Below are 24,518 nucleotides of genomic sequence, written 5' to 3'. Positions count from 1 at the left end.
ACAATCGACCACATTGATACTACCGTAATTACTCGAATCTAACGCGCACCTTTTTTCCGGTTAAGCCAGTTCATAAATCGCATGCGCGTTAGAATCGAGTACGAACAAAAAAATTACGGTCAATCTATTGCCATCGGCAAGTTCAAAATGGCCGCCCCCTATGTGCTTCGGCATGGCGTGTCGGCCATTTCTGCCTATGTGCTTCCCATGTGCGGCACTTCGTACGTGTGCTGAGGAGTTCATCTAGTAGTGCATTAGCATCGACGGCGTGGAAGGGCCGACTACGAAAACTCGAGTGCACCACGATGCCGCTTTTAAAAGAAAAGTCATCGCGTGTGCAGAAACGGACGGAAATCGGGCCGCATCGCGGTCGTTCGGAGTTCCCGAAACGTGCGTGCGGGACCGGCGGAAACAAAAGCAGAAGATTGTCGACAGCAAAGCTTCACGCAAAGGCTTCAGTGGACCACAGCAGGGTCGGTTTCCGCAAATTAAAGAGCTGCTTGGCGAGTATGTACTTGAGCAGCGAGCGGCACAGCGGCCCGTGACGACAGAACTGCTCCAAGTGCGGGCTATGCAATTGGTCTTAGAAAAAGGTCTAATGCGGAGCCAGTTTAAAGCGAGCAGGTGCTGGCTAACTAACTTTATGAAGAGGAAAGGCTTTTCCCTCCGAAGGGGTACATGCATACGCGAAAAGTTTTGCGGAGGAGTACGATGAAAAGCTTCACAGTTTTCAGAGGTTCGTTCTAAACTTGCGGTGCAACAACGGCTACATGCTTGGGCAAATTGGGAATGCCGATCAGACGCCTCTTTACTTCGACATGCCTGGCACCACAACCGTCGAGAAGAAGGGGGCGAAGCAAGTTCGCGTGCTGACATCGGTCCACGGTAAAACTACAGTGACGGCAATGCTCTGTTACACGTCAGATGGGCACAAGCTTCGCCCGTACCTCATATTTAAATGGAAGACGCTCCCGAAAGAAGTCGTTTTTTTTTTTTTTTTTTTCGAGTGGTGTGATCGTGCAGGCCAGCGAGAAAAATGGGTGCGCGTTGCAATCGATGTCTTACGTTTTTTTTTTTCCGCGGTGGAAATCGGGTGCGCGTTACAATCGAGGGCGCGGTAGAATCGAGTAAGTACGGTATCAATCAGGTAATAGAGAAATGCTCAGAATATAACCAACCACTATACATAGCCTTCATAGATTATGAGAAGGTGTTTGATTCAATAGAAATATCAGCCGTCATGCAGACAGTGCGTAATCAGGACGTCGATGAAGTATATATAAACATCCTGGAAGAAATCTACAGAAGATCAACTGCTGCCATAGTGCTTCATAAAGAAAGCAACAGAATACCAATGAAGAAGGATGTAAGGCAGGGAGACACAATCTCCCCAATGCTATCTACCGCGTGCTTACAGGAGGTTTTCAGAAGCCTAGAATGGGAACAGTTAAGGATAAGAGTTAATGGAGAGTACCTTAGTAACCTGCGCTTCGCCGATGACATCGGAGGAGGAGGAGGAGGAAAGTTTAAGCGGAAAGACAGGGAGGTTAGCCAGTTCTTAGACCGGCTGGCTACCCTGTGCTGGGGAAAGGGGTGAGGGGAATGAAAGATGTTAAAAAGAAATGTTGCGAAGAAAAAGAGAAATTACAAAAAAAAATTGCGACAGAGAAAAGGCAACATCAAAGAGTATAAGACACTAGGGTCTGTCTCTGAGGCCAGTTGTCCGCAAAAAGCGCAGCAAAGCTTTCAAAGCCTTCTGGGCTGAGGATGGGCTCGGCCAATGACCCAGAATCTTTTGTTCCGACAAAGGCCGATCGTCTAGTCTATCCAGAGCTGCAGTGAGTTCTTGTCTTTGCGCGTTGAAATAGGTGCACTCACACAGAAGGTGCGCGATGGTTTCTTTGCAACTGCAGTAAGTGCATGTAGGAGAGCTGGCCATCCCAATGAGATAAGAGTATGCGTTCGTGAAGGCCACTCCAAGCCACAGGCGGCATAGAAGAGTCTCCTCAGCTCGAGATATCTTTGGGGGAAGACGAAGCTGCAGATTGGGATCCAAGTTATGCAGGCGCGCGTTTGTGAAGTCTGTTGAGTTCCACTGTACCAGTGTGAGGTCACGTGCAAGCGAACGAAGTCTTGTAGATGCGTCGGTTCTTGAACGCTATGGCTGTGTATTGGGTACCATCGTGTGCAGATCTAGCGGCCTCATCTGCGCGGTCATTGCCAAATATACCGCAATGACCTGGTATCCACTGATACACTATGCTGTGCTGTTTTTCGATTGCTTGGTGATGAAGAAGCCTTATTTCATCTACTAACTGTTCATTAGGTCCATGGCAACAGGGTGACATAAGACATTGAAGAGATGCTTTCGAGTCCGAGAAGATAGACCAAATTCCCGAAGGTTCTTTCACTATAAACTCCAGAGCTGCACGTATGGCCGCAAGTTCTGCAGCTGTCGACATCCCATTGCTGAGTAACTCAGTGGACGAATTGCAACTCATGATTAAGGAGTTAGACAAGGAGAGCAGAAAGGTGGGTCTTAAAATTAATCTGCAGAAAACGAAAGTAATGTACAACAACCTCGGTAGAAAGCAGCGCTTTGAGATAGATAATAGTGCACTTCAAATTGGAAAATACTATGTCTACTTAGGGCAGGTAATAACCGCGGAGCCGAACCACGAGACTGAAGCAACTAGAAGAATAAGAGTCGGGTGGATCACATTTGGCAAGCACTCTCAAATTATGACAAGAAGATTGCCACTATCCCTCAAGAGGAAGGTATATAACAGCTGTATCTTACCGGTACTTAGCTACAGAGAGGAAACCTGGAGACTTACAAAGAGGGTTCAGCTTAAATTGAGGACGATGCAGCGAGCAATGGAAAAAAAAATGGTAAGTGTAACCTTAAGAGACAAGAAGAACGCAGAGTGGATTAGGGAACAAACGAGGGTTAAGGCTATCATAGTTGAAATCATGAAGAATAAATGGACATGGGCGAGGCATGTAGCAACGCGGTTCTTTGGTAATGCTTTTTTTAACATTCAGAAATATGAATGCTTGTAAGGACGACGTATTGCAGGCTTCAATCATCGTAAATGCAAAGCTATATGCTCAACATGTTTTGTGCAGCTGCGGCCTTTAAGAAAGGTTGCTTTGCATATAGTGCGGTACCGCGTATAGTGCGGATCTTCGCGACTTCTGCTGCCTACATTATAAGCGGTCTGCGATTTTGGAAAGAACTTGCATTTTTTTATTCGTATCTCCCCGTACTGCTTAAACACAAAGAAGGATGTAACAAGCGCAGAAGTATGGATAGGATGAGCATGAATTGACAATAATATCTGGTGGCCCCAAAACCATGTGAGATGCTATAGAGGAGGGGCCCTGGAAAATTTGACTACCAAAAGTTCTGCACCTAAATCTATGCACACAGGTGAGAGTGAATTAACAACTGCTTCTTTGTGTCAAGCAGCATACTTGTTACGCAAATGCAGACACTACAGTGAGCGAAGTCACCTTCTCTGGAACTTCTACGTCAGGACAAGACATACAAACCGCCCAACCCCATCACGAGATATGTGCATGTGCATCGAAACGCAAAGAGTGACGATCTTAAAAGTGCCTTGCTAATCATAACGAGAACATACCAAAGTTGCCCAGTACCAAGAAAAGTGTATGGTGTATATACAATATGTACTCGCATAATAGGCGCACTTTTTTTTTTTTCCAGAAAATTCGGTGCAGGGTGCACCTTTTGCATGGTGTAAAATTTCCAAAACTTTTATTTATGACTACAGCATAGACCACTCATACCGCAAGTTGCCAAAATCATGATATCTGCACTACAGCCGAAACAACATTTTTCATAGGCTACACTAGCACAAAACATATTGAGCATGTCGTCTCGCGTGTCTGAGAATTGATGTGATGTGCTGTGTTTACAAGCATCTATATTTACAAAAATTACCATAAAAAGACCATTGTTGCTGACAGGATGAATGCAGTAAAAAAAAAGCCATGAAAAGAAAGCACCATCGCGGAAATTCCCAGAATACGTTTCAGGCCACCGAGATATGCACATTATCCAGACCGATATGTTGCACGCTGAACGGTAGAGAATGTTCAATTCACGGCCCTGCACCCCATATCCAAAGGCACTGCAATCGAATTTCGAACTGCCATTCGAGTGTTACACAATCCACCCATGCATGCCTTTTTTCCTTCAAGTAGGCCTGCCGCAAAGAGTTCCGTTGACTCCATACAAAACCGCAACTTTGAACGCCACTGACTGTTACCGAAAAATAACAAAAGCTGATCAGGCTTAGTCTACAGTTTGGCATGTTGTCGCAGGAAGTCGCGAGACAACATGTAAATTGCACGTCGAAAAGACCGCACTCAGGCACTGATCCAAGGGCAGCCTGCGTAGTGACAGCAAAGGCGAAAGCTCATGTCAGAAAGCCAAAAAGCTTTTGAATTTGGGGACCAGGTAGCAAACGCAATAGCAACCACATTATTTCTGGCAGGAAAATCAAAGTGCACTTGAGAATGCAATCGCATGTTCCAGTGCAAATGACACCAGTACAGCATCAATGAAAAGGTTGCCCAGGCAACTGCCCTTCGTCCTCACTCAGTGAACCCAAGCAGCACTGCTATGGTCATTTTTTTTCTGACTCCAGTTAAGTAAGAGGGTGTCGAACTGAAACCGTGCAAATACGGTACAGAACAACTAATCATGGCCAAGTTCGAGGTGCGCCTATTACGTGCGGTAATAAAAAAAAAACTGATTTATTGCAATGAAAAATTGTGAGTAAATACGGCAAATAGCTTGTCATTAGCACTACAAGGAACTTAGAGTTTGCGGCCGAGTTGTCTCGGGCTATGCACTGCAGAGGAAATGCACGACAGAAATACGAGAACTAGAATTAGACAGAAAGAACACCAATGTTCGGCGCCCTTTCAGTCTCATCTTCGTTCTCGTTTTTAAACTTGCACTGCATTTTTGAAGTTATGATAGCGCACTTAAACTAAGAGATCTGGTGACTGTTAAAGTTACTTGCACGATGCACGGCATATTGTCCTCACTACTATAAAATGTCAGCAAGTGCCCACCCCCCCTTTTTCGAGAGATCTGAAATACTGAGCAAGCGTCCCTTCCCCTGCGACCAATTTTTTTTTTTTTCAAGACGAGCTTCACTTGTGTAAAAAGAACCACAAAAATGAGTACACTGAATGCGTATCTATTGTTGTTCACGAAATTCTGGCCAGTCGTACATTGGTCAAACTGGGCACTGCTTCAATATGGACACAAAGGCTCTCCATGTACCGCCAGAAGATTGCAGGTCTCTGCAAACTGAAAGCGCGGAATTAACTTCTGTGTCTGACTCTGACAAGCTTGACAGTGACGAGAGGGAATAAAAATAATAAATAAAGAATTTATTAGAAACATGGGTGGGCATTGTTTATATTTAGCTCACAATATAGAATTTCGGCCCCCACCCCCAAATCTGGTTGGAGAGTAGCCTTTGACTGTTGGAGAGGGGGCTTGCTTGGCCTTTTACGGTACATACTTGCCAAGTCACATTTGAACCACGGCAACCATTTTGTAGCTAGAACTGTAGGCAAAACATGCATAATTTCACACATTTTGACTTCTATTACTTTAGTTTTTCCATTTTTAGTAATTTCATCATTTTAAAGTTTTAGTACGCCCTAAACCTGTCTGTAAGCATCCAGGTTTATGATCTATCGGCAATTACACCAGTAAGATGTTACTGTCATATGCCTTCCAGTCAAGTGGTACCTGTCGTGCAGGGGTGTAGCAAGAAGTTGCAACACAAGCTGGCATGTGTGGTAGAGCGCCATTTTGGCGTCTACACGCCATGGCGAAACGAAATTCGGGGCAAGGAGAGCACAGGCCTAGTGTGCTGCCCCCTGGCTACGCCACTTCTGCCATTCATGATTTGAGAATGCCTGCCAGATGCACACGGCAGGCTGGCTGCAAGTGGTAGAGTTTTGAGCCACTTAGAAAAACTTGTTACTACTGAGCTAGTTGAGACTTGCTTACTTTAATTACTTTAATAGAGAAAAGCACCGAACACAACAGGGCATCCCTTTGTATTTATTTATTTATTTATTTATTTGAAATACTGCAAGCCAACATTTTGGCTTAAGTGGGATGGGCTTCACTAACAATCCAAAATTAAGTATACAAACAATGCAACGGGCAAACACGAGAAACAAAAAGAACAATAAAAGTAGTATGACAATCATTTAAAAATAAGGCTATCAAAACATGTGGTAAAAACAAGTAGAAGTGTTAACAACACAAAGGGCTAAAACTTTAGAACATGGCATTGAATATTACTAACAATGCCATCACAGCTGAATATGCTATTTTGCAACAAATTCCAATCTGCAACTGTACGAGGGAAGAAACTATACTGAAATGCTTTTGTGCGAGCAAAGATTGGTGCTAACGAATGTTTTTCATTGTGCCATGTTGTTCCTATACTAAGATGCTATAGAGATACTGGAAGAGATAAATCGAGAAGGCTTGTAGCAACCAGCCCAGCAACTAGCTTTAAGTACTCAGTTACATTTATTCTATGGTTGGCTCCCCGCCACAAGTTGTTAAAAGCGAGCAAATGACCACACTTATTTGGCAATTTTTTGAAACTTGCGCTCGCTGGCAGCAGTTGCTAAAATCAGACAATGAGTGCTGCTCACTGCCAACTGCACGAGCACACGATAGACTGCAACACGGATTTGGGGCTTCAGCTAAGTCATCAGTATTCCCAACATTGTCACCTACCACCTGTTCTGCTACAACAGATGGCAGGGTTTACTTCAGCTGCCCTGTTTCACAAAGAATGCTCACTATGCTGAAATATTGAGGGTGATGCATGCGTGCACACCTTGTGCCTGCACTTGAGCAGAATTCGGCAAAAGCGTTTCACTGTTTTGCTGATACACGATGTGCGAGTTTCAAATGACACCGCCAATCTGCCCTGCAAATGCCGTGCAAAGAATAAAGAGATGCTTGAGTTACGTACATATTTCAGCAGCAGCCGATTCGGCACAAATGACTGCAGGCACACAGGTGGCACCGCCCGGGTGCTGGAAAATGCAATGACAAAGTGATTACTAGCTTGCCTAACTTGTGCACTGTTCCAGGCTTGTTTGCACCACTGCAGTTCCTTACAAGACCCGACCTTCTGATAAGAATACGACCAAAAGGTAACACCAATAGCACTGCACTGAGCAGTGCATCAACTCATTTTCATTTCATTGCACCCAGCGGCCTTTTCCGAAAATGTTTCCTCCCGTTACAGGTATTGTTTTTGTTAATGAGTTTCAAGTGCTCATAGTTTTTTCAGTTTTTTTTTGTGATGGCCAATTCAAGTGAATGGTATACAGATGTAAAACTTTGGTTCTTGGTCAGGAAAAATTCCTCAGAATCCGTAGAGCTATTAGAGAGCTTTTACAAGGGTGCTGCTATAAGAAAAAAAAACGAAGAGTTTGAGCGGTTTCCTACTTTTAATAGAAGGCAATGACAATTTATGACACCTCATATCCACGAAAATCCCATTTTCATTCATAGACACATATTTTTATTTGTGCATTTATAAATACTGCTCAACTCAAGTGGAGTCGTCTTGATAAATTTTCACGTTCCTGCTCCATAGTGATGCTATATACCTCCCTCTTGAGAGATAGCGATAGATCACAATAATTTGAGAATGCATGCCAAACGTACTCTAACCCATCTAAGGAGATGATTTAGACTCCAACCAAAAGTTTTTAGACTGCAACCCTTCCCCCAGTGTATTTACACGGACTGCGCTCCATGACAAAATGAGAGAGAGAGAGAGGTCATTAGCCACACCGCGAGTGCTTTGAAGACGACGCTGCTTGTAGCCTCCGCAGTTGCCCCCGAGGAAGGAACCAAGTCGGTTCCAAAACGTCGGGTTTCTTCAAAACTTTTGGTTGGAGTCTAAATCATCTCCCAGTTTCATACCCAATGAGACAGACTTCTGTCGAATGTTTACTTTCAAGTCAATCAGCCAAGACTTCGGACACAATACAATGCAGCTCGTCAAGCATTAACATATGCATTAACAAAGGCATCTCAGTCCTCAAGACTCATCTCAACTTCAGCCACACCTGCAAAGAAAACAAAGTTGTTCAAAGCCGGTGCCTAAAACGACCTGTCCCGACCCCTGAGGGCTTGGAAGTCGTCACGAGAGCTGAAGAATAAAATTTCGTCTTCATGAAATTAACGCCTTTCTATGGAAAAAAGAACTGGATGTGTTCTTCGCCAAGCGTCAACTTGAGCACCGCATCCCTGAGTTGATGTCTGCGGTCGATGCGTTCGCGGACTACGTTGTGACATCGATGGCAAAAAAGCACCGGACCATTCAGGATAAGAAACTCTCCTACCTGTTAGACCGGAGTTCCACCCAAAGCACCCAAAATTCCAGGTTTGTCACCAATCTTTCATCTCGTCCACTCACTGATTGGGGAACTTCTGTGCTAGCAAAAGGACATAGCTATAGCATGTCAATGACGCCCCGTCTACCAAAACTTATCGCGGCTGTAGAAGAAGCCATCCAAAAGCGTGAGGCCGGGCGCCAGAGAAGAACTTAGGCTGAAATCAATTGGGAACCTTCCGAAATTACTGTCACAAAAAAAAAAGGACTTGACCATGGAAGAGAAGCAGGCACTTTGGGAACTCCGACGGGATCGAAGCATTGTCATCTTGCCCGCCGACAGGAGCAATTCGACGGTGGTGTTGGACAGCGGGGACTACGATCGGAAGGTTTCAGCACTCTTAAAAGGGGACGCATACACGCAGCTAGTAAAGGACCCAGCAAAACAAACCCAGACACAGCTAAACAAGCTACTCGAGGAAAATTTCAAGCATTACCCGGATCTCAGAACACCTTTTTTGCGACTAATCTACAGTAACGGATCCGCACCGAGTTTTTATGGACTACCAAAAATTCACCAGCCTGACGTCCCCCTCCACCTGATTGTAGACTTCACTTCCTCCCCATGCCGAGCCCTTTCAAATTTTCTACACCAAATCTTCGCCCCACTAACCCGGAAGACACCAACTCATGTCCGTGACGCCAGCCACTTTGTGCAGCTAGCGTCAAATGTGAGATTGGCAATGACAAGAGCATGGTCTTGGTCTCGTTTGACATCATTTCATTGTTCACCAACGTGCCAGTTCCCTTAGCTGTCTCCGCTGCCTGAGCTACACTTGAGGAAAACGCAAGCTTGAGTGAAAGAACTCCTTTGGTGGTTGACGAGCTCTGTCGTCTACTGGAGTTCTGCCTCTCCAGTACATACTTCTCCTACAAAGGAACTATTTTCAAGCAGAGCAGTGGAACGGCGATGAGAGCTTCCATCTCCGTCACGATGGGAAACCTGACCATAGAGTACTTAGAAGAGAAAGCACTCAGCTCCTTCTTGCCGCGACCCAAGCTTTTTCTGCGTTATATCGACGATTGCTTTTGCGTCATTAAGACGGCTGAAGTTGAAAACTTCAGACAACACCTAAATTCCGTGCACCCAGCGATACAATTCACGACCGATTGTGAAAGCGACCACTGTCTGCCTTTTCTCGACGTCCAGGTGCCAAGAAATCGCAACGGCCTGGAGTTCTCCATTCATAGGAAGCCAACGCACACTGCCCGCTACCTTTAATTTGATTTTTTCCACCCCGCCTGCCACAAGGCCTCGGTTGTGACCATGTACTGGGGAGAGCTAGGAACTTATGCTCTAATGGCACCGAGCGAAAGAAAGAGAAGGCCCGCGAAATTGCTGATCACAGAAAAAACGGATACCCAAAAGACTTCATTGGAGCCACCACCCGCTGCGCAGAGCAACAGAGGATACGAAAACACCAATCAACCTCAATTGGCAGCCCCCCGAAACGAGTACCGGTTCCATACGTTCAGGGAACCGGCGAGATGTTAGAGCGGATCTTCAGGAAGGAAGGGGTTCGCATCGCGCACGTGCCTTCGTGTACGCTGGGCCGCCTCCTCCCCGCCCGAAAGACCGGCCAACAATGGACAGGCGCCCCGGTGTTGTTTACAAAATTCCGTGTGCCGAGTGCCCCTCGTCGTATATCGGCGAGACGAAAAACCTACCGGAACGACTGAAGCAACACGCCAACGATGTGCGATGTGCGGAATTTCTACAAAGAGCGCAGCGCAGTCGCCGAACATGCTGAGAAGTTCGATCACAAAATAAATTTCGAAGCGACGGCCATCCTTGAAAGCGAGCCGAACTGGAGGAAAAGGTTGTTACTCGAGTCGTGGCACATACAGAGGACAGCCCATAATATCAACCGCTCTCTCAAAACCCTTCCCCCAGTACATTCACACGGACTGCGCTCCACTACAAAACGAGAGAGTGAGAGGGGGGGTCATTAGCCACCTTGCGAGTGCTTTGAAAACTCGCTGCTTGTAGCCTCCGCAGTCACCCCTGAGGAAAGAACCAAGTTGGTTCCGAAACCTCGGGTTTCCTCAAAACTTTTGGTTGGAGTCTAAATCATCTCCCAGTTTTATACCCAACCAGACACAGTTCTGTCGAATGTTTACTTTCAAGTTAACCCATCTACTTTTATGGTGACAGTCTGCTGCTCCTTCGTAGCCATATTGCTTTACACCTTTCAGTGTCACACCACTTATCAAAAAGTGCTGTTCTCTGCTAAGACTGCTGCACATTACTTAAGTTTTATGCATATTATTTTCAGACCTACTCTTCAGATTTTCTGTCCAGTTCAATAATAATGAGCTGTAAATCATCCCGAGTTACTCATCAATGAAATGTCATGAGTGAATCGCATTTGACTAAAATACTCTCCATTAACTCTCATGCCTAACTTTTCCCAATCTAAAGCCCTGAAAACCTCTTGTAAACACGCGGTAAATACCATTGGAGAGATCGTGTCTCCTTGCCTTACACCCTTCTTTATTGGAATTCTGTCACTTTCTTTATAGAGAACTATGGTGGCTGTGGATTAAGGGGTGGGAGCAGGCTAGTTGGTATTCCATGACTTAAACAGCTGAAGCGCAAATATGTTGCAGCTACGAGCCTCGTTCTAAAGAACCTTTGTTGCTTTCCGCCTCGGCTCATAGCAAGCTGGTCAGTTTCAGGTGGGCAGTTTCAAGAGGACATAGTTGATACAATAAGTGGCATAAAAATTGTTTCGGTTGAGTGTTTCATACACTCATAGTGAACACAAGAAGCGACATAGAAAATTATTTCGTAATAACGCATGTACCGGACAAAAGAGAAAAAAAAGACACCATAAATCTATACTGTATATGCTGTGTGATTTAAGTAAAAATAAATACATATTAAATACAAAACAATAAACACAATAATTTTCACAGTTCAAGCCAAGAAAGAAATGAATACATATGTATACAATAAGAACAGCACATAAGAAGAAAAAGAAAAGGAAAAGAAAAACGCTGTAATAAAAGATCAGAAACCTGGATTTGCAAGACAATGCTATTTAGAGCAAAGGAGAAATTGATTCTATGAGGATGCCTGAGTTGTTTCGTTCCAATCTGAGACCGTGCATGAAAAATATGAGTACTTGCAAGTGTCTGTCCTGCATAAATAAGGTGTTAGGAATTTGGCGTGATGATGCCTTGTGGGTCTGGTTGATAACTGTGTCAGGTACGGCGATGGGTCAATCACAAGTTTGTGGTTCAGAAGAAGAGAAAGAAAGTCAATTCTTATCTGTTTTGAATGTGCGCTAAGAAGAAAAATGCTATTGGCTTTCATTATTTCAGAAGGAGAGTCGACTCCTGAGAACTTGTTAAAAATGAACCGGATGGCTGTTCTCTGTATTCTTTCCAGGCACTTGATGTTAGTTTGAGTGTATGGGCCCCATACTGCCCTCGCGTATTCTAATTTAGGTCTTACTAAAGGATAATAGGACAGTAATTTAACATTGCTAGGGGCATCATGAAGCTTATGTTTTAGAAAGCAGAGGAGGGTATAATATTTATATTGCTACGGTATGAGCCGGGCTGTAGTATGTGTCGGGTGGGTAGAAGAGAAAGACGACGTTGTCTGGTGTGGCCTGAGGACTCCATCTTTACCGCGACAGCCGAACTTCATCCTCACCCTGTAAATAAATCAACCTACCCTTTAATTCAACCGTAACAGTTTTGTGGTGGAGGTGCTGGGTAGTTATTGCGCTGTGACCTTGGTGGTGAGGTTGGCCTGTAGTTGCAGTCATCGATGCCTGCTGCGGCAATTGACATGGGAGGGCGAGAGGGAGGCGGTGCGGGTGTAGCTTCGTACGACGTCGGGCGAGCATGTCGAGTGAGCTCTTCTCGAAAGATCTGGCATATTGTCGACGCAAGATCAAGCGACGTGTATTCGTCAACACTTGCCACGGTGGTTACATTCGGTAGGCGACCGAATTTGGGGGTGATACGCCGCATCTTCAGGGTCTCGAATGTACGACAGTGGCTTATGACATCGGTTATTGTAGCAAGGCTGTCTTTGCTGATGAGGAACTGATACACGTCCTCGGCAATGCCCTTCAACAGGTGGCCAACTTTGTCTTCCTCTGACATAGAAGGGTTGACAACCTTGCAGAGCTTCAAGATTGCCTTGACATAGGTCGTGCACGTCTCTCCTGGGATTTGAGCTCTCTGCAGTAACGTTTGTTCTGCCTGCTTTCTCTTAGCTACGGAGTCTCCGAAGCATGCTCTTATTTCGGAAACGAAATAAGAGCATTGCGATGAAGGGCAATAAACATTGCCCTTCATCGCAATGTTTATTTTATATTCAGTTGAAAACTTATTATTGCTTTAATGCTTTATACTTTGTAACATGCTTTCTTCTATTGTTTTGAAACAAACTTCACCACTGTCTGCCTGGGGGACCGGAGCTTTGTCAAGCCGAAGAACTATCGGCTTTTTCTCCAGTTCTTCCTTTTTCAGCTTTGTATGAAATGGTGAAAATAAAAGATTTTTGATTGATTTGATTGATAGTTTCACGGCTTGAGGGGCACGGCTAAAGTTGCGTCGTAGGTACCCTAGCATACGGTTGCTATTGTTAATAACATAGTTAATATGATGCTCCCAGTTCAAGTCAGATGTCATATGAATCCCCAAGTATTTATACGAAGTTACAGACTCTAGATCAGCGTCATTTAAGATGTAGTTAGCAGGGGGTCCGGTAGTTCGTGAGATGCGTAAAACTTTACATTTGTTAGTGTTGAGGTATATGTGCCAAGTTCTACACCAGCTGGCATTATTATTAATGGCACTTTGCAGAAAACTAGCATCAGAGCTAGATGAAATTTCTCGGTAAACAATGCAGTCGTCTGCAAAAAGGTGAATCGAAGAAGTTACAACATCGAGTAAATCGTTAGTATAAACAGGGAATAGTAAAGGGCCCAACACAGAACTCTGGGGCACACCAGAAGTAACGGGAGAAGAGGGTGAGCTGTAGTTGTTGGCAACAACGAATTGTGAGCGATTAATTAAGAAAAACTCGATCCAAGCAAGAATGCCGCCATCAATATTAAGGGTCCTAAGCATATATAGTAGCAGGTGATGATTAATCTTGTCAAAAGTCTTCGAAAAATCTAAAAAAATGCAGTCGACCAGTGAACTGCGATCTAGAATGATATGTAATGAATGGGTAAAACAAAGCAACTGCGTTTCACATGAGAATTAACCATGGTCTTTCACGCCATTTAACAGGTTGCAACAGTGCTGGTGAAGTGTTGGCAGATTTATTGGCCTCCAGGCAGATGTGACAGTTTTTCACTGCTGTTTTCACTTCTTTATCCATTTGCGGCCACCAGAACCGCTCACGAAGTGCGGGTGATACTATGGATGAGTCTCGTGAGCAGTGGAAATGATCTGCGCAGTGAGGGAGGATGGAACTACGAAGCGATCTGCACGCAGCAGATCATCAAAAACAAAAAGTTTGTTTCTAAGAAAGTAGAATGGCTTCACATCTTCTAGCAAGGACTTGTGTGGGAGCCAGGAACTCAGTACAAAGGACTTGACGGTTCCTAGACAACTATCGTCAAGAACGGCCTGCCAGAACTTTTCTGCTAAGGCACGTTGTCGGGCTGATTGGTTGAGATTCATCATTTTCACTGGTATAGCGCACCATGACAAGAACACACACAAAGGAGAGAAGCAGCGCTGCTAGCGCTGTGTGTGAGTGCTTCTCTCCTTTGTGTGTGTCCTTGTCGTGGTGCGCTATACCAGTGAAAATGCAGAACTTTTCCTTTGACGCAAAGGCTGGCTCAACATGAGACACAATTTCTTCCTCCTTTCCGAGCTCTGCTTCTGAGGTAGGGGCTGGCAGGCGAGATAGTGCATCTGCAACAGTCTTTGTGGACCCCTTACAGTATTCAACAGTGAAGTTATAACAGAGAAGTCTCGCACACCAGCGTGCAATTCGAAGTGGGCGTCTTCCTGGTCCCTGTGATGACAGCAAAGAGACAAGTGCCTGGTGATCTGTTTGAATTTTGAAATAGCAGCCCCAAAGGTACGTGTGCCATCGCTCACAAGCCCAAATACATGCCAACGCTTCTCGTTCCCCAACTGAATACACACTCTCTGCTGGAGACAGTGTACGCGATGCATAAGCGACTGTGCGAAGCTCTTGGCCATCTTGTTGCTGGAGAACTGCTCCCAGCCCACAGTCAGAAGCATCTGTCAACACGATGACTGGAAGTATCGGAGTGAACATTTGGAGGACTGGACTAGAAGAAAGCATTATTTTCACCCTGCTGAAACTGCTGTCTGCTTCAGCTGACCAGATGAATGGCCCATTTTTGCGAAGTAGGACTTGCATAGGCTCGACCACTTGTGCCAAACGTGGAACAAATTTCGAGTAGTATTCTACAAGACCCATAAACGAATAGAGGGCAGCAACATTGGTTGGCACGGGAGTGTTAACTATGGAGTCAATCTTCTCAGGAAGTGGAGAGATATCGTGTGCAGTGACCTTGCGTCTTAAAAATGCGAGCTCTGGAACGTCAAAGACGCATTTGTTGTTCAGTTTCAGGCCTGCATTTTTTATCTTCTGCAGAACTGTTTTGAAGTTTAAGAGATGTTCTTTGGCAGTCTTTCCAAAGACCATCGCATCATTAATGCAGAATAACACACTAGGGCCACGGTCAAAAATTACTGCCATCATCTTCTGAAATGCCGCTGGGGCCGAAGCTAACCCAAGGCATACTCTCTTGAACTAAAAAAGTCCATCGTGAGTGATGAAAGCTGTTAGGTCCCTGCTGTCAGAGTACAAGAGAACCTGATGATAAGCGGAAGCCAAGTTGAGTTTTGAAAAGTGTGTAGTGCCTACCAAAGCATGAAGGAGTTCTTCTGTGTGCGGCAATGGGAAATTATCTGGAACAATTGCCATCATCTTCTGAAATGCCGCTGGGGCCGAAGCTAACCCAAGGCATACTCTCTTGAACTAAAAAAGTCCATCGTGAGTGATGAAAGCTGTTAGGTCCCTGCTGTCAGAGTACAAGAGAACCTGATGATAAGCGGAAGCCAAGTTGAGTTTTGAAAAGTGTGTAGTGCCTACCAAAGCATGAAGGAGTTCTTCTGTGTGCGGCAATGGGAAACTATCTGAAACAATCGCCTTATTCGGCTCTCGGAGGTCTACATAGACCTTGATGCTGCCATCTTTCTTGTCAACGGCAATGGGGGACAGCGACTCAGAAGCATCGATGCGCTTGATGATGTCCAGGCTTAGTAACCTTTGAAGCTCATTTGACACAGGCACATAGAGTAAATATGGCAGACAGCGAAGCTTGGAAGTTACCGGCTACACGCCCTGATGCGTCTTGACCCGATTAGTGAACCCCTTAGCAAGGCCCAAGTAGTGACTGAAAAGTGAAACGAACACTTTTGCCAAAGCTGGCGGAAGGTTTTCTGGACCGAGCTGCATGTTGGACAGTGTGGGGCTGGAACGAGGTACCGTGTCATAGACACGTGTCAACGGAATAGACATCGTATGTAAGCACTTGAAAGCTTTAATGCCATCAACGTCAATAAGACAGATTCCTCGGCGAACAACATAAAAACAGAGTGATGCGGTGCGACCTTTGAAGTGTACTTCTGCTGTAAAACAGCCTAGCGTGCAAATAGGACATGAGAATAGTCAAACAAGCTGACAAGTGCAGGCAGAAGTGCAGGTAGAAGTGAAGTGCTCTCATGATGATAAAATTCTTGCTCTTACAAAATTGAAACAGATGGCCCTGAATCAACAAAGTGTGTAAGCCAGATGTTGGCAACCAGCACTTCTATGTGAATTCCCTCACGAGCGAAATGTGCTACAGTTAACACTTGCTCAGCACTGCTGCACGAAGCAACATCATCATTACATTCAACTTCGGGTACCCTGCCTTGCATTCGAGCTCGTTTGCAGTAGCATACATTTTGAAAGTAGACCTTTCGACTGCAAAAAAAAAAACAACTTTTTGTATGCACTGGGCGCTGCCTATCTGATGCAATATGATCCCGTGAGCCGCATCGGAAACAGGGCGGCGACGCGGAATGGGTGCTGCGTTGGTTGGAACTGCTCACGTGGTTTCGAACCTCATCCTCGTCGACAATGTAGGGTCTAAAGAAAAGGAGTCAGCGGTTTTGCCACCACAATGTATGAAACAAGAACCTTTTTTTTATAAAACTATGTGCATGGTTTATATAACAATAAGTAAATGCGCCCCCTGGGGATGAAAGAACAGAAGCGAAACCCAAACTGATTACAACAGTCATGTACTGCACAAACCAGTCATTGTCCGTGATTGCCATCATGGCATATAGTGGGCACCTTGCATGTCCCGTGCGGTGATGGCAGAAAAAATGTGTGGTCTGGAACATGCTTGTTCTTCGTCGTCATCAGTGTCAGCATGATTATCAGTGGTGGCTACAGCAAACAAAAATGCCAACACCAACAGACAAGCCTCGGCCTTAAGCAGCTTCGCCCCTAAAATTCAGGAAAAGTATGTTTTTACATATCCGCTCTACCCCCGCCACCCTAACAAGCTTCTATTGGTATATAACACTGAAGCCTCTGCTTCAAGCAACGGATGTGTGCTTTGAGTTTTGAAGCTGTGAAATGCTGTATGTAGCTCCGTCTGTTTGGCAAGTCACTTCTACTGTATAAACCGGAATATAGATCCCGATATTTTCAATAGAACAATGAGCTAATGTCGCCCCTCGTCTTATATAGAGCTGTGTAGCAGACAGCGCACCGCTGTCTGGCAACATGTGGCTTGCATGTGCATGAGAAGTTGGGCACGGCCATATCCGCATTCAAATCCCATAGCAGGTTTTTTTTTTTTTCTCTCGTCTGTTTTTTTTGCGTGCATGATTTGCTTCCGATCTGTTCTAAGTTCTCGCTTCGCTTGACGTTGTGTTTATTTGTAGTGGTCTTTTATTCATTCACTGAATATAAGTAGCGGTACAAGAAGGCAGTACTCAGCTGCGTTTAAACTAGAGGTTGTTGAGTTCGCAGAAGTGAATGGGAATATTGCTGCTCAGCGCCGCTTTGGTGTATCGGAAAAAAGCGTGCGCTATTGAAGGGTGCAGAAAGGGAAGCGGCAGATGTGCGATCCTCGGAAAATGTCATTTCGTGGGTGAAGTGCGGTTCATCTGCAGCAGGAGAATACGGTAGGAAACTTTGTGTGGAAAGTACATGCGTGCTCGCTGCAAGTGACCGTGGATACCATTCGCAAGAAAGTTGTGGAACTCGCTCGAGAAGCTGGGCTCACGAGAGAAGAGTTTCGTGCACCAAACTCTTGGGTGCGTTGATTCATGAGACGCAAAAGATTTTCTTTCTGGTAGCACACATCAATCTGTCTGAGTATGAGGACAAGCTTACAAACTTTCAGGGCTTCGTGAACTGGCTTCGGGAGCAGAACAACTACATGATGGGGCAGATTGACAATGCCGATGAGACCCCCGTGTGGTTTGACATGCCTTCATCAACCATGATCATGCAGCATGGCGCCAAGGATATGAAGCTGTTGTCCACTGGCAACGAGCACTTGTGCTTCACTGTCATGCCGTCATGCATGGCAGATGGTAGAAAGCTTCCGCCCTTCATCATTTTCAAATGTAGGACAATGCCAAAGGAAGTGTTCCCGCCCAGTGTTGTCGTTCGCGTCAACAAAAAGGAATACATGAACGAGGCCATGATGCTCGAATAAATACGAGTAGTCTGGAACCGTCAGCACAGTGCACTGCTGCATCTTTGCAGCATGCTGGTGTTAGGTGCGTTTTGTGGTCACTTAACTGACGCTGTGAAGTGCGCACTGGGCGATGGAAAAACGAACCTCGCCGTGATACCAGGTGGTATGACGTCCCCCCTCCAACCAATCGACGTTGTGCTAAACAAGCCGTTCAAGGACCGAGTGCGGCTGGAGTACCAAATGTGGATGTCCGGTGACAACCCAAAGACACTGACAGGCCGTCTAAGGAGGCCTCCGCTTGTGACTGTTTGTGGCTGGGTGCTTTCCGCCTGGCATTCCTTGCCAGATTCCATGATGGAAAATGCTTTTAAAAAATGTTCCATGAGCAACTTGCTGTATGGCACGGAAGACAACGCACTGTGGGACGCCAGCAACAAACTCTCTTCTTCAGAAGACGGCGATGCTTCGTCTGACGAATAGGAGCAGTTGCAATGGTAGTTGAGGGGAGCTCCGACGATCGGGGTGTGGTGCGCCCAATTTGTAAATAAATGTCGTTCGGCAAACTTGGGTTGTCTTGTTTTTTTTTTTTTCGGTAACCTGAACTTGGGGTGTCGACCTATATTCCCACTCGACCTATAGTATGGTTTACACAGTACATTTTCGGTCATCTCAGTGCCTGCACAAAAGAAGACGGCAAGCACTTGGCTCATCGAGCTTCTGTATTACTGGCATGCAACGAGGAAAAGGCGGCCAGTGTGCTCACCTTCTTTAACAGCGTCATTATCTATGACAGCTGTGTCAAAAGAGCTCATGCACTGAGTCGATGCAGCCTCCAAAGTCAGCTGCTCAGCTGACGGTTCCCGGCAAAGCTTCATAGGCGGGCGAGCTCTCGACCTTTATGTACTAGATAAGTATGCTGGGAGGCCGTAGAAAATCTTCGGCACAGCGTCCGGCGAAAATTTCGGAACATTGGGCAGTGTCTTCACAACAACTCTTCTGATTAGCCACTAGTTAGTGCGAAAGATCCCACTCTCATCGAAGTGCTTTTCATCCACACGCACCTTCCGAGGATCAAATGTGAAACCACCAGTGCCTTGTCGCGGAAAAGCGCACTTCCACTTTTCTCGCCATTCGCTGTCTAGGCAGCCAGAACATAAGACACTTTTTCATCATTTGCCTTGTAACCGGATCGACACTCATACACACTACATGTACATGGCACCCTTTTCGATCTTCAGACGCAACGTGCACAGCACCAAACATACGATGAAAAACACGCGGTGACATAACACAGTATGCAGCCGTCATTTTCCCGATGTTTCCTGCGAGGACGCAGCGCCGCCTCATGGCCTACACTTGCAGCGCACAAAGCTCTCCCATAGAGTCACGCAAAAGCTTCATGCCCAGTGAAAGTATCGAAGGACTGTGCTAATACGTCCTAAAACCAATTTTCTTTTTAGCGTCCCTTCAAGGACTTGTTAGATAAAATCGAGAACAAATGAACCAGGCATGTGGAACAAAGGTAAGATAACTGATAGACCTTACAAGAAAATGCGAGTTGAGAAATGGAAGTGTTTTTCCCCGAAAATACATATTTCATGCTTACTTGCTTTCATATGTCGAGTTTCTCTGTTTCAACAACAACAAAAATACAGAAGATCGTAATTGAATTCAAAGCATGTTAAAATTGATTTTAAAGAGCACAAAGTGGCTACTAAAGAACTAAAAAGTGCTCAGTGCCTAGAGTATTCTGGAAATTGTCACCTCATTGCTTGCCATTGCATTTACTAAAGACACATGCTCAAAATAAGCATGATTGCGAAGCTCTCATGATAGAAGACATATTCTTAAAAACCATATTTTTGCCACATAGATAAGCTTTGACTTATACCTTGAAACTGTGTTCTTCTCAAGATCCCTTTTTGAGCAACTTCTTGAGTTTAGACATCATGTTGTTTGTACTTCTGGTAGCTAGATTAGGATAAAATTTTGTCCACATATTCCTTAACATACGAAGTGTGGAAGTATGTCATTTAAAGTTTTATATTGCCTGCATAATTACTATGAACCCAAAGTAAACAATTAGTACCGAATGATAACTCTGATATTTACAATTTTTCTTGTCCATTAAAATGTCTTGTAGGCACTTTCTTGATAGTTATTTGAATTGTACAATTAATGTGGAGCAACTTGAGCCATTAATGGTTTAGATTCATAAAAGTTCAGCGGCATAAAAAGTTTGTCCAAAACAAACCATACTTTTACATTGTCATGGCACAAAACAAAAGCTGTGCAACTTACTATAACAGATTACACATTTGAAATTAGCATAGCAGCCTATATAGACAGCAAAAATTTCATTACCTTGGGCTACAATATGATTGAAACTTTTTTTCCCATTCCCATCTCCTCTCAAGAGCGACAGACTGGATTCCAAGAGAAGCCCAGTGCACGTAGGGTACGTAGAAAGTTAATGGGCAGTTGACGAAGTTTATGGAAGTTACTTAGCCCAGAACCAGGTTGAGTGGCAAAACAGAGGGGAGGCTTTTGCTTTGTAGTGGGCGTGGTCAGGTTTATGATGATAATCTAAGAGGTTTCTTTTGGAATCATCAGACGGCACACTATCACAAAAAAAGACAAGTCAAGTTTTTTATGTTCTGACCCAAGAACGATCAAGTTTCCATCGCAGTCGAAAGTTCAGCATGGTCATTAAACTATTCTTTGTGCATTGTTTAAGATACCTACATTATGTGATCATCCACAGCAGTGGGACTCAAAGCGGGGTTTAATAAAAAAAGAAAGGTATGTTCCGTAAGGACAAAAGGGAGGGCTGAGTTGCCTGTACGAGGGAATACTAGGCTTGTGCAAATAGTGAATTTTAGGTTCGAAGCGAATAGTGATTTTGGTCGAATAATTTCAGATCGAATTGAAATAGTATATATGTTGCATATGATAAAGAAAAATGGGCAATGGGCATATTTGTCATGGACTAACCGACCTGCAAAATATTTTTAAGCATTTGAAACAAGGCCTGGTCAAGTGCCACTTTTTAGCATCAAATAATGTGCAAACAAGTTTAAATAGTAGCAAGATTTGACTTTTGGTAAAATGAAAGTGATAGCCTGAAAAATATGTTGCTTTTTAAAATTTTCCATACTTATGGCATATAAGTCAGTATTACAAGCTTTTAAACTTAAAGAATGAATTGATGTGACGGTAATCTCCTCATTTAACTTTCCTTGAATAGAAAGTTCATGGCAATAAAAAGTTCACCTGGATATGTGTGTTTTCACGGCTTAGCGCCATTTTACTGCTGTGAAACCACTTTTACGGGGGGTAACATGCGCACTAATATACACCTAAGAAGGTGCTTTCACGAATTAGCTGCACCTCACTGAAGCAAAACCACCTTTACAGGATGTCATTAGTGGATTAGTGTGCATTTATTTGTTCGCTTCGAATACTGCGTTATTAGTCTGAATATTCACACAAGCCTAGTAAATACAAAACTAACAGAAGTCTGCTACAGAAACAGTGTGGTAAACTATCGCCCCATAAAGTCCTCCACATCAGAAGTGACAAAAACAGCAGTTCTTACCTGTCATTGGGCACCACCACAGGCTCCCTTGCTGCGTCCTCCAGGTCCCTCTTGACTTGAGCTTGCTTCAGCCTGCACAGGGGAGCCTTCATTGTGCACCACTCCATTGGTGCTCTACAAATTAAAGAGTACACTGTTATTTATCTCATGTCCCCACTATATTATGCAGAGTAGAATTTTACAGTGTGCTACTAAGGCCTCCATTCACAAACCAACCTTACCTTATAGCTAGGGGTGTGCGAATATTCAACATTTGAAATATCTTTATTATACTGCTTACTCTCCAATTGGATTTGCTCTGGAATTTTACTATTCAAAATATTCAATCTTCCAGAGCACAGATAAAGCTCACGTTCAATTGACAATGACTCCTTCAAATTTTCAATATGCCCCACCTCACTACGCTCTTGTAATGCAGTAGAGCTGCCTTTCAAGTTCTGATCCAGTTGCAAATGCATCAGCTTAAGGAAACACTGGTTCCAGCATGCACACGATACATGTGACAGAGGCGAGAAGGCTAAACAAATGCTATTTTGTACCTAAAACTTTTAGCCTTTAAAATTTCTTATACAAGGGGCCCTGGCTATCTTTCTTTAGCCAGAGTTATGCTGACTGAAATATGATGACACACACAATCATGATGCGACCAAATGCATGTTGCTGACCATTGCCTAGAGTTTGTCAGACAATTTTTTTGTTTTAAAATATTGCTTAATTAGATCTGTTTAGTTAACTAACTTCTGAAGGAAGGAAGAAGAATAGAAAACTTCAATGAGAAAATTATAGATCCATTTGCATAATGTCTGACTAGAAGTTTCGAACATTACTATATCTATTATTTATTAGTGCTTTTGTGCTAACTATAAATGCCCACGAAATACAAAAAGATACCATGTGACAAACCCACTGGCACGCCTATGCGAGTCGTGATTCCGGTGCTCTCTAACGTTTCGCGTACGAATGATACACTTCCCTCGCACCGGTTCATGACAGCGAAAACCAGTCACAGCGGTTATCACTTTTGTGGCCGATAGCAAAACGTGTTCATCGCAAAGCCACCATTATCGTTGCGGCCCTGTCAAGAGCACAATCGGGCAAATGTTATGGTCATTTGTACGCCGAACATTAGGGAGCCCTAGAATTATCGTGCACACTGGCGCACAAGTGGGTTTGTTACGCGATACTTCTTTGTATTTCGTGGTCATTTGTAGTTAGTAAAAAAACACTAATAACTAACAGATATAAAGTTCAAAACTGTCTAATCAGACATTATGCAAATGGATCCACAACTTTCTCATTGAAAACTTTTATCCGTATTTGTTCCTTCAAAAATTAGTTTTTTAAACAGATCTAATTAAACAATATTTTAGAACACAAAAGATAGTCTGACTAACTCCAGGCAACGGTCAGCAACATGCATTTGGTCGCCTCGTAATTGCGTGTGTCGGCATATTTTTAAACTCTGGCTAAAAATAGCTGGGGCACCCTGTATATCAAGGTCTACAAGGCAGATTTAGAACTCCTGCCTCAAAGAGAGCACGCCTTTGTCCACCACTTCAGTTGGGCTTCCACAGAAGTTGAAAGAGTTGGTGAGGCTGGGGAAATGGCATATTTGTCTTTCTCGTGTAAAGTGTTGTTGGCAACACAATTTTTTTTGCAACAACTAATGTACATAAATACGTTTCAGCCACTGCACTGCCTTATTCTTGGTAAGACTACGAAACAACCCACTGCCAGCACATCAGAAAATAAACTTTCATGTTGCTATCTCATAAGAATATTGCAATTCACAATAACCATTTATTACTCCCCCTTTCCCCCATCCCATATGCAAGGTAGCTAACCAAGCCTAGCTGAGTTAAAACCCCCCTGCCTTTCTTTTTAACACAAAAGTATTTTACGCCAAGGTCCACCATGGCTCCACTGACGTACTTCCGTCATGAATTTGACATTGTAAAATAAATCCTAATAGTTTGCAAAAAAAAAATGAGAAGAAAAACTGCTGTTTCAGGGCGTCGAACCAGCGACCTTTCAATTAGCAGTGCGCGGCGCTAACCACTAGGCCATAGAGCGTACGTTGCCAAGCATGCTAATGGCAAGCCATCTATCAACACCATGGACAGTCCTCACAGCTTAGCAACTTCACGTTTTTGTGATCAGTAGAGAGATGGTGCGAGAAGTGCGCATTGGGCCCACTTGCTCAAAAGGTCATCACCCCACGCAACCCCGCTCGTTTCTATCCACACGCACCTCCACATGGAGTGGTCGCTCACTAGAGCATATGCTTATCTCTAGGTTTGGCGCTTTGTACCCTTGTCTTTCTACTGCAAGTTTTCTTCGAAGTTGCAGTGGTTAAAGGAAACACGAAGATCGCTTTGCTCGCTGCTGCGGCCGCATTTACGGAGAGAGCATGCTACTCACACACGAAGACACAAAAATTGTGACAGGCTATGCTTGTCATGTGTATACTTTTGCATTCGTTTCGTGCATAATATTTTCTGTTTGTGCAGCGTACTTTAGGTGTTGAGCTACGACAGCTGGTTGTCTGCTCTTGTCCTGTGTGTGCTCATTTTATGCGTGCTTTCTGCTTGAGATGCGCGTGGCAAGTTTCGAGTTGTTTGTTATTCTTCATTGCTGCAGCATTCATTCCTTTGCCCTTGCGGTGAAACAATGCACAATAAACTCTCGACTACCTTTGTGAAAACACGT

General features: G+C 44.3%; 1 protein-coding gene across 5 annotated transcripts in view; it reads right to left on the bottom strand.

The window, feature by feature from the left end:
• Positions 1 to 24,518, bottom strand: part of Atg16 (Autophagy-related 16) — a 174,787-nt gene that overhangs the window by 87,623 nt on the left and 62,646 nt on the right. For 4 of the 5 annotated variants that reach the window (XR_012894623.1, XM_075891118.1, XM_075891053.1 and 1 more), the window contains 2 exons: positions 21,810 to 21,923; positions 7,053 to 7,116 (listed from right to left, as the gene is read on the bottom strand). Coding sequence is in view for 4 of the 5 variants with exons in the window: in XM_075891118.1 (XP_075747233.1) it covers positions 7,053 to 7,116; positions 21,810 to 21,923 (178 nt within the window). In the remaining variant the exon portion in view is untranslated. The remainder of the gene's footprint in view (positions 1 to 7,052; positions 7,117 to 21,809; positions 21,924 to 24,518) is intronic. The other variant, XM_037429291.2, reaches the window with a different exon arrangement.

The sequence above is a fragment of the Rhipicephalus microplus genome, chromosome 1 (assembly GCF_043290135.1).
Source record: "Rhipicephalus microplus isolate Deutch F79 chromosome 1, USDA_Rmic, whole genome shotgun sequence".
NCBI classification, from domain to species: Eukaryota; Metazoa; Arthropoda; class Arachnida; order Ixodida; family Ixodidae; genus Rhipicephalus; species Rhipicephalus microplus.
This window is presented reverse-complemented; position numbering and strand designations above follow the sequence as displayed.